The sequence below is a fragment of the Triticum dicoccoides genome, chromosome 2B, assembly GCF_002162155.2.
Source record: "Triticum dicoccoides isolate Atlit2015 ecotype Zavitan chromosome 2B, WEW_v2.0, whole genome shotgun sequence".
Classification (NCBI taxonomy): Eukaryota; Viridiplantae; Streptophyta; class Magnoliopsida; order Poales; family Poaceae; genus Triticum; species Triticum dicoccoides.
Genome location: NC_041383.1, coordinates 663,556,223 through 663,566,959, shown reverse-complemented (window position 1 = coordinate 663,566,959; position 10,737 = coordinate 663,556,223). Strand labels below are relative to the sequence as shown.

At 47.4% G+C, this 10,737-nt stretch overlaps 1 protein-coding gene across 1 annotated transcript; it reads right to left on the bottom strand.

Annotated features, from left to right (window-relative positions):
* Positions 1 to 6,862: 6,862 nt before the first annotated feature.
* On the bottom strand, positions 6,863 to 8,107 carry LOC119368251 (probable xyloglucan endotransglucosylase/hydrolase protein 25). Its single transcript, XM_037633560.1, has 3 exons — positions 7,799 to 8,107; positions 7,501 to 7,700; positions 6,863 to 7,412 (listed from the first exon to the last, which is right to left on the bottom strand). Exons 1-3 carry the CDS (start codon positions 8,084 to 8,086, stop codon positions 6,989 to 6,991), a joined length of 912 nt encoding a protein of 303 aa, XP_037489457.1. The 5' UTR covers positions 8,087 to 8,107; the 3' UTR covers positions 6,863 to 6,988.
* Positions 8,108 to 10,737: the final 2,630 nt, after the last annotated feature.

Sequence of the window (10,737 nt, the reverse complement as noted above, 5' to 3'; positions counted from 1 at the left end):
GGTGCATCACCCTCGGCGTTGGAGGTACACGATGACGTGTTCGTGTGTGAACACACTTTTTGGTGACTCCGCTGGCAAAGAAAGGTCACGAATCATCGTCAACCATGTCTAATCTCCCTAAGCCCTCAGAAGTTGACGCCGATAACATCATTAAGCCCGGTCTTGATGAACTATCGGATGAACATCGCCAAGCCTACGAAGCGCGCAAGAAGCAGCATGAAGAGGCTTTTGAGGCGCTCAAGAAGAAGCACGAGGAGGAGGATTTGGAAGCGTTTCTTTCAAGTTTCAAGAAGGGCCGTCAAGGCAACATCACTCCGATTGGAAACTTCAATTTTCCTCCCCTCATCGACGAACAAGATGTAATCACTGTGAGTGAAGTTTTTTTCTCTAGAGCAAGTGGCTGTGATTGAAAGTCTTGTTAGTAAGGGTAATGTGATGGCATACAATTCTTTTGTGGCTAGTGCTAATGCTCAGAAAAATATGCCTCCATCATCTAGTGGTACTGCTGGTATATCTGAAAACCCTAGTCCAATTTTACCTATTTCATCGGCACCACCTATGCAACAACAATATAATATGCCTTGAATTTTTACCCTACTCAAACCAACCAGCTTGTGGCTGCACCTACGACCCTAATCCTATTATGAGTGTGCCCAATTCAGCGTCAACGCCGAATCACTTTGTCACACCATCCATAGGCGCAAGCATGTTTGGTCTTCCGCTGAATTATGGTTCGGCGCCCATCCCACAAGTTGCACCAATAGCTAGTACTCAGGTTGCTCCTATGCCATTGCCACAAACATCTTTGTCTACCTTGAATCCAATTTTAGCTAAATTAAGGGAGGATTTGCATAAGATGTTTCTAGAAACTTTCAGAAACGAGCCGAAAGTAAAGAGTCGTGTGTATCAAAAGCCTTATCCTGAACACTTCGATGCAATTTCTTACCCTCAAGGTTATAAGGTTCTTGATTTTGTTAAATTTAGTGGTGAGGGTAAGAAAACAACTTGGGAGCATGTGAGTTAGTATCTAGCACAGTTGGGTGAAGAAGGTTCCATAGAAGAGTTGAAAGTGCGTTTATTTCCCTTGTCTTTAACTGGCACCGCATTTTCATGGTTTGTTGCTTTACCACATGTCCACATGGCTCAATTCTCTTATGGTCGCAATTAGAGCAAAAGTTTCATGATCATTTTTATAGAGGAGATAATGAGCTAAAGTTGTCACATCTTACATCGGTTAGGCAAAAACATGATGAATCGGTCACCGATTATGTCAAGAGATTTAGAGACATAAAAAACCGATGTTATATCTGAGTGATAACTAAGAGAGACTTGGAAGATCTTGCTCTTAATGGTTTGAAAACTCACATTAAAGAGAGGCTAGAAAGTTATGAGTTTTTGAGCATTAATCAAGTCTTACAAAAAGCTTTGGCTCAAGAGAGTCGAAGTAAAGAGATTCATAGGTCTACAACCGATCGTCCTAGAATGCATATGGTTGAACACAATGATGATAATTCGGACGATGAGGTTGATGTTTGTACTACTGAGTTTGTTTGGTCCTCAAAGGCCAAACCCTATACATGCAATGCTCTTAAGCCGATTCGCAAGAATCGTGATGAGGAGATGAGGTTTACATTTGATATATCTAAGTGTGATAAAATATTTGATGCTCTCTTGCAGGATAAGATGATTAGAATATCACACACCATACCGCCGTTTGACGAGCTGAAACGGCGTGCTTATTACAAATACCATAATTCATTTTCTCATGCTACTAACGATTGCAATGTTTTTGACGATAGATACAATCGGCCATTAATGATGGATGATTGAATTTTGCTGAGATGCAAGTTGATAAACAACCTTTTCTGATAAACACCATGGACTTGGAAGGAAAGAAAATGTTAATTCTGCCTAGCATAGCCGAATCTGCTAATAAAGATAATGTTGTTATTGGTGAACCCAGGAAAGGCAAGGAGGGCAACAAAGTCTTGGGAAGATAGGTTGTGCTTGATAAGCAACCCGATGGCAAGGAAGTATTGAAGATCACCATAAAAAATCCTGCACTCGGGGGGCAACCACAAGTACAAGAAGATACTCATGTTAAATTTATCAAGCCCAAGAATTCAGAAGTTGGCAAGTGGGGAAAGAGTGAAGCTAAGCGCAAGCGAATCAAGCCAACTTTTGATATGCTGCTATCCAAATATGCAGGTCAAGCGGCCGGTTCTACCTCTAATCGACCATCACATTCGAAGCGTTCAAGATCGCTTCCGGAGCAAGAGTTTCGATGCTATGCAAGGCCATATGTGTCATGGGCGCCGACACCATGGATGTCTTAACCCTCCTATATGCCATATTACATGAGAGACTTCAATGGAGGATGGGGGCAGCCCCCAATGGCTCCTTATGCTTTCCATATGGGGTGGAAAACACCTAGAAGGCCTGCTCGATTATCCCACCCAAGGCCGTTTGAGTTATAGTGCTAATCGGCTAATAAAAAATTCTCCATGTAAGGCCAATAAAAAAGTGTGGCGTGTTAAGTCACCTAATGCAGAAATTTTAGAATGCGACAAGAAAAAGGAGATCAAAAAGCCGGTTGTTGGTAATCTGGCTACTTCTAATGGTGATATTGTTATTGTTCAGCAGGGTTCCATGGTTGATGATCATGAGGCAAGCACAAGCAAGGCCAAACCAAGGGATCCCAAATATACTCAACCTAAGTGGTGTCCTCCCGGTTTAACTAAGACCATGAAAAGGAGATTACAATGCATGAGGAACCACGAGAAGGTAGAACACAAAGAAGAGAGGCAAAGGGACGAATTGTTTAGTGAAATTCGGCCCATAGCACTCATAAAACAAGTGTGGAGGCCTAACAAAAACAAAACAGAGATGCTTCTACATTAGCTGCAGCAACACCTTCACCACCAAAAGAGGATGATACAACCCCTATTACATCGTCCACACTACCTGAAACATCCCCTTCAATTGAGGAATCTTTAAGCCCAATATACACATTGGGAGATGAAGACGAGATGGTGGATTATGAATCTATGCCGGTTCGGGAAGGTATGGATATTAAAATGGTATATTACTTACCTGCCGACTTTCATGCTATTGGTGAAGAATGGGAGGTAGCCCGGCTGAATTTTGGTCCTAAGAATGCTATTTTCGAGAAGCCAAGAGAACCGGTGAAACACTTGAAGCCATTGTACCCCAAAGGTCATATTAACAGATCGCCGGTTGCTAGGATCCTCGTTGATGGTGGTGCTGTGGTAAATCTTATGCCCTACTCGGTCTTTAGAAAGTTGGGGTTAGATGATGATGCATTGATGAAGACCAATATGGTACTTAATGGATTCGAGGGTAAAGAAAAGACAGAGGCCAAAGGTGTGATGTGCATGGAACTCACCGTGGGAAGCAAAACTTTGGCCACCATATTCTTCATCGCCGAGGTGCAAGGTAGCTATAGTGTTATATTAGGGTCGCGATTGGGTTCATGCTAACCAATGTGTGCCATCTACCATGCATCAATTTTTAATACAATGGATCGATAATGAGGTAGAAATCATTCACACGGATAATTCGGCTTGTGTTGCTTTGGCCGATGCATCGGTGGATTGGAATCATCTCGGAGTTTGATTTCCTTAGTGCTAAAAGGAATAGGTTCATTCCCATCTCTTTAAAACCGATTGGTGGTAATCGGTTACAAGGTATGATATGAACCAGAAGTTAAAATCAATGGCCGATATAAAATTATCGCCCTAAGCATAAACATAGCTGATACATCGTCCTTAGAAAAAACATCATGCAAGTTATTTTTTGGCACACAAGTTTGCCGAAAAACAGGGGGGCATGTGTTGACACCAGATTTTGGCACGGTCAATAACTTAATTAATATGGCCTCAAATGGAGAAGTGATCTACATAAAAGAGTTTCGTATTGTCCATATGAACATCTTTGAAGTTTGGGCCATCGCCATCCGATCTCATCTCGAAGGCCGAAGTTGTGTTCGAAATACTGAGATTTTGTATTCAGAACACTATTCAGCTGATTAAACCCCCAAGACGGTCTCATATGGAAAACCATTATACAGGAATTGTCTTCGTTTTGTCGAAACGATCGATTTTGATATAAAAATTGTCCAGATCTGAGTTTGTGTGAAAAAGTTAGAGCAATTGGAGTGCAACCCTATCATGAGGAGAGATGTGGCACGCCCCACCAGACGCATGTCTGATGGGTAGCGCGAGGCGATACCCTGTTAAAGGTCAAGATTGCTTTTGGGCTCGTTTCCATCCGAGATCGTTTACCACCTTAAAAATTAACCGCAAGGTACATCCAGTTTAAACGGAACAGTTTTAAAAAGTTTGGACAAAACCAATCCGAATTTGACCAGGGTTTTGGACGTGATTCCAAGCCTTTTCCTTGCACGGGAAGTCCAGCAGCCTGTTATATACCTAAGGGGTGACGGCCGATTTAATAACAACACACAATCGCAAAACCCATCTACTTTTTACCCTAGTTTTACATCTCTCCCTGGTTCTTTCTCTCTCGTTCTTCATTCGTTCTTCGTGTTGAAGGGCAGCGATCCTCGAGGCTCTAAGGGAGGGTGAACCGACCTAGGGCAGCCCATAGCCGCTGCGCGTCCAGACGGGGTCCCTCCCGGGCGCGTGGGGTTTGGTCCTGAAAAGCACCCGCCGGATTGCTTGCATACCGCGCTTCCGGACGGGTCTCCTTTGACGTGAGTTGCGGTACATCACCCTCGGCGTTGGAGGTACACGGTGACGTGTTCATGTGCGAACACCTTCCTCTCCCTCGTAGTTCCTCTCTCTCTCTCTCCCAGATCGCTTGGTGAAGCATTGCTGAGATTGCTCCACCACCACCGCCACCACGCCGTCGTGCTGCCGGGAACTCGAGCTGCTACTTCACCATCGCTCGCTGGATCGAGGAGGTGAAGGCGTCATCAAGTCGTACATGTGTTGAACGCAGACGTGCCATCCGTTCGGCACTTGATCGAGAGTTAGTGGACGGGTCTTGATTGGATCGTGAAGACATTCGACTACATCAACCACATTTCTTAATGCTTCCACTTTGCGATCTACAAGGGCATCTAGATGAAATCTCTCCTCTGGTAGATTTTCATCTCGTAGATCGATCTTGGTGAACGTAGGATTTTTTTTGTTTCCCATGCAACGTTCCCCAATAGCAGGGCTAGGCCCGCGCGGCGGACAACGGCGTCGGGGCCTTATCTTTGCCTGGCGTTGGGTCTCGCGATGGGGATGCTCGGCTCCTCTCTGCTGCACTGCATGGCTGCTCTGGCGCTGCCATGGTCTGCCTGGGCCTCGAGTCGTGTCGGCTTCACGCGCTCCTTGGCGCTGCACGGCTCATGCCGTCTCACCGCGTCCCGTGCATGGGAGGTGGTTGCATGTGGATCTGGATGGCTGCGGCTGGATCCGACTTGTCCGCGTCTGTGGCTCGATGTGGCTGGCTTCGAGGGTTGTCCGGTAGTTCGGCCTAGCGGACTAGCGGTGGGGTGGCAGCCCTCCCCTCCGTCTCAGGTGATTTGTGGTGGCTATGGGCGTCTCACGGCGGTGCAGCGGGTGCGGCTGCTAGATCTGACTGGGTTTGGTCTGTTCTGGCTTGCCTGTGTTTGCCGGCAACGATGAAGGAGGTCGCCCTGCGCAGTGTTAGCCTGCTCGCTGTGTTGGGGGTGCCTGGACCAGTGGAGGTACTGCGTGGGAGTGGTGGTTGTGCTACTTCGGGTGAAAGCCTGGCCGGTGCTTGCTGGCCAGCGGCGACGGCGTCCGTGGGCGTCGTTATCCTCCTTGGAGGCGTCGTCAGGGAGAACTGCGCATCCTCAACTCCCGGATCAAGATCTTCGGGCGAAAGTCAAGATCCCGCTTTAGGGTCGGGCGGCTGCGGCGTCTTTAGCGTTGTTTTCCCTCTTTAGGGCGCCGTCTTGACAATCTTGATTCCATTGGTGCTTCCGGCGGGCTGGACTTGCACAACATTGCGATCGGCTGGTATCTGTCCGACGACGTGGGCAGTTTGGCGTTGCGACTCGTGTGGCGACGACTCTAGTGGCGAGCGGAGCTCGGTCGTGGCTTGTCCTTCTGATGTCCACGGTCCGGTGAGCCAATGGGTACGCCTACACTGCTTTCGTGCTGTGACAGAGAAGTCGGAGCTGCGGTCGGTGGTGCCACTGCGGCAACGATGACTCCATGAGGGTGGTTTTCAGCGGGCGGTGCTCTCCGGATGTTGCGTTGGACTAGGTCGGTGCGAGGCGTGCAACTTTCTCATGTGAAGCTCTTCAGCAAAAATTCGGAGCTGCCATGTCCTCGACGCTTCGGTCGATTGTTTGGTGTTTGTGGCCAGGTTGTCCTTGTGTGTCCCGTGGGGTGTTATAATCTAGGCTTTTACGGTTTTTCTCTAATTAACCGGGCAACTCTATCAATGAGAATGACAAATCTTTTGACTCGTTTAAAAAAATACCTTTTGAGGTACAGTTAATATGATCGGAGGGTACCACGTTCAGCTTGGAAGGATCGTGCTACCTAAGCAGATCGCGGCATCTTTAGAGCCTTCGCTTGGATAAATTATCAGTATCACACTGGCCTCGGAACTTGAAAGCATCGTGCTGGCTAGCTAGGCAGCGGCGTCTTTACTCCCATGGATGCAAATCCCGATCGGTGCTGAATTTTGTTTACTGGTTTCTATGGAACAGCTTGCTCTATGTTAGTAGTACGATGCTTACACTTCCTTAATCTTCACGCAATCAGTATATATATAATTAATCTCTGCATCGTAGTACGAATGACCAGAAATGGTTGCTATTTCTTTTGTTTTTATTTTTTTTCTCTCCATGAATCAAACTCTGAATTGCCATTCATAAATAGCCAAAAGAAGAATGAAATAATGTTCTTGCCAAGACACATCTCCCACCCAGCTCCATCATCAGAATCACTTCTATCGATCCTAGTAGTAACAATAATTCCTAAGCCAGCCCACACTCCTTCGGGAAGCCATTGGGGAACCTCTTTTCGTCGGTGCAGTAGTTGTAGATCATGTACTTGCCCTGCACCTCCCTCAGCTGCTGCTGCTGCTTCACGTCGTCGTCCAGCCGCCCTCCTCCCCGTGCCCGGTCCATCCAGCCGGAGCTGGAGCCGGAACCGGAGGGGTTCTGGTCGCACGCCCACGAGCCGCCGGCGGTGGGCGCGCATCCGGAGGCGGTGTAGTTCCGGAAGTAGGCGATGAACGGCGCCTGCGACCAGTCCGTCTTGACGCGCCCACCCTGGGTCGCCCAGTCGTCGGCGTTCCACAAGCACCCGAACAGCCGCATCGGCTGGTACACCGGGAAAGGCACGCCGGCGTCCCAGTGGTTCTTGAACTGCCGGATCGGCACGCCGTCCACCAGGATCCTGCAGAAACAGACCAATTATATCTTAGCATTCAGAGTTTCAGACATGTCGAGCAGAATGCTGGTGTGTACACTAAGGTGAGGCTTACAGGATCTCGTCTGTGTTCCAGACGATGGAGTAGGTGTGGAAGTCCTGGGTGGGATCGAACCAGAGACGGTACTGCACCTCCCTGCCGCCCTCGCCGTTGGCGAAGATGTTGGTGTGCAGGGTGTAGGGCTGGCCGGTGGCGTTGCCCAGGAACTCGAGGTCGATCTCGTCGTGGGTCTTCCAGTCCTTCTCCGAGATCATCTGCACCACAGCACACAACGTATATACCATTAATTTGCGAGGAACTCGTGCATGCCGTGCATGGATGACGAGACGATGGACATGGCATGGTCACTTACATATATGGTGGTGACGGTGCCGGCGGAGTTCCTGGGGATGAGCTTGATGTCCACGTCGATCCTGGCAAAGAGGTAGGAGGTCTTGGACTTGAAGGCCGACCCCATGGCGTGGTCCAGCATCAACTCGATGGTCTGGTCGCCGTTGCCGTCGTTGAGCACTTGCGTCTGCCCCCACAGTATCTGTAGCTGGTCCGCCGGGCGACCACCGGCCACTGGAGAGGCCCAGGCGGCGATCATCAGCGCAAGAGCCGATAGGCTGGCTAGGAGGCCCTCCGTAGCTAACGCCATGGCTCCTGCGGAGTGAAGTGAGTGACTGTAGTGTGCGGGGGCAGCGAGGCCGGGCACGGTCAAGTGAAGGATATATGCAGACTCGACTGAGAAGGTGCGGCAGGATTACCGGGGTCAATGCACATGAGGATCGATGCCGCCGGATCGATCGCATCGAGCTCGGCGGCGCCTTTAAATTCTTGGAGGATGTAAACAAGTTCGGTCATGGGCTGGCTGCTCGTTCAGTGAAGACCTAGGCATTGAAAATGTTGGAGGGTTCACAGTCAGTAATGGCGACGCAAGATGGGCAAAGATGCGAGAAGTTGACAACCTGGTTTAAGTGTCGGTTACGTGTCCGGCGACGAGTGAACTGCGGCACACATTGTGGCTTCAATATACTGCATCTGTGACTGGGTTCGATGGAACTGGAGCAGAGCAGACATTGGAAATATGGACGGTTAGATCGCGGGCGGCGGAGGGTATCTGAACTTGGTTGTTCTGTTAAAAACTTAAAACATCTACTGATGTGCTATACTGATGCAAATATATTTCACCGCTCGCCGTGGTCGCATCCGCTCTGCGCCAAATGCAGGCAGCTGGCTTCTGGCTAGAAAGCATGCGGGCGCGGGAAAAAGGTTTTTGATGGGCCAGATTAGTCAAAAGCGGACATGGCAACGGTTCGGACGGGCGCAACCCCCTTCCCTAGTTTGTCTCCGGTTTATGAATTATTATTTTTGCGTTTGGGCCGTCAAACGGACCAATGCAGGATCGCGTTGAATAACAAAACACGTCCGGACCTTATGGTCCGGACGGTTGAGGGTGGTTGAGGGTCGGCGTTGAAGATCCCCGAAACGACCAACTACAGGTTCTAGAGGTTTGTTGCATAAATTACCATTTATTGGTGTGATTCACTGCAGTTAGCTCGAATCCATCATTTGATTCGGTTGAGATGAATTCTGATGGATTGGCCCCACCTGTAAGTACACGCATGACAGAAAAAAGATTGCATAAGTCAACCAACCGAGATGAGCTCAAAATTTTCAAGACCAGTGTTGGGTACATGTATGATTTTCTTATTACTTATCCATTTTCTGAACCTTAAAATTCAAACAAAAAATTTGAATTCCAGAATTCAATAGCCAATGGGTACATGTTGTTTCAAAATTTTACATTTTGAAAATCTTGTGAATTTGGTCAATTGGATCATACATGTACCAAGTATTGATCTGGGGCAATTGCAACTCATTTGCACCAGATTTTGGTATGTATTTGTGTTAGCATAAATCTTTAGAATTAATATGAACATGATCTTAATCTCGTGATTGGAACATATAAATAGTGTGGTAGTGGATATTGACCAGATTCAACTCAGGCCATTAGAAGGAGACCCATGTCTGTAGGTGTCAGGGTGGGCAGCGGAGATGTAGACGGCAGTAGGGTTACCGTTGGCACCATGTGGTGGCTGACGATGGTAAACGACCTTCATCTCCTTTAGAACCTTATTAGCATCTGGTGTTAGAGAAGGACTTGGCCTCCCGTGTAAGATTGTTAATTTTCAATAGGAGGGGTCATTTTCCTTTTATACTATGTGCTAGGGAGGTGGGACCAAGATCAAGTCGTTGGTTTGGTGCCCCTGATACATGGGACGTTTAGCTCTGCCATTCTCAACCAAAGATCAACTTCATCAATCGGTAGTTTTAGTTGGCCAACTAATATGGTTAGTTTTTATAATTGCCATATGTGCACTTATTAGACTAGCTATAGTGGAGAGTAACTTCAAGAGAACATACACATTATTCTAGGCTATGTTACTACCTTCGTTGTGTGTATATAAAGTGTGGTGTCATGCAAAACTTCCTTCACTTCTTCTTCGGTACAACCCCTTAAACACATTGACGGACCAGATTTACTCATACCCCTTCGTAAGAAAGGGTAGGATGGTCCTTTAACAAAATACGTCACCCAGACCGTACCCAATAGGGAGTAGTAAACTGGGCCAGCCCAGCAGCAAACGATGCTGTGTATTGGACTTGTAGTGAAACAGTGGGAAATCCTAAAAAAAATGCTTCCAGCTGGAATCAGTGTGGTGTCATGCAACAACTTCCTTTATTAGGTTATAGACTCATATTGTATTGGGATATGTGATGGTACGATAACAAGTTAAATTACTCAATGTGCCTCTCTTCTCATTAACTCGATGCAGCATAATTTTGTTGAGTTAGAGCTTATGTTACTCCTCAAGTTACTCCCACTATAGCCAGACTTACAAAGTGGGACCGAGCTGTGAAGAATCATGTCAACCGAGTCAAATGATAGATTAGAGCTTACTGTAACAAGCATGTATAGCAGGTGTTCTGCGCAAAACCAACCTTAATAGTTTTTTTGAATATTAAGGAAAATATTAATGAGCGAGCCCAGGACACGAGAATGTTAAAGAAAATAATAATGGGTCCAGCCCAGGACGCGTTGGGGGCGTCTGTTAGCACAGAGTTGGGCTCTCCAAATGAACTAGCATACGACGTATACATCACGGCAGACAACCCCTCATACATACAACAGTGGGATACGATATGTGAAATGTCTGTACTACCCTTTATATGTTTTAGAGGGGGGTTGTATCGAAGCGGGACTCAACTTCCTTTATTAGGTTATAGACTCATATTGTACTGGGA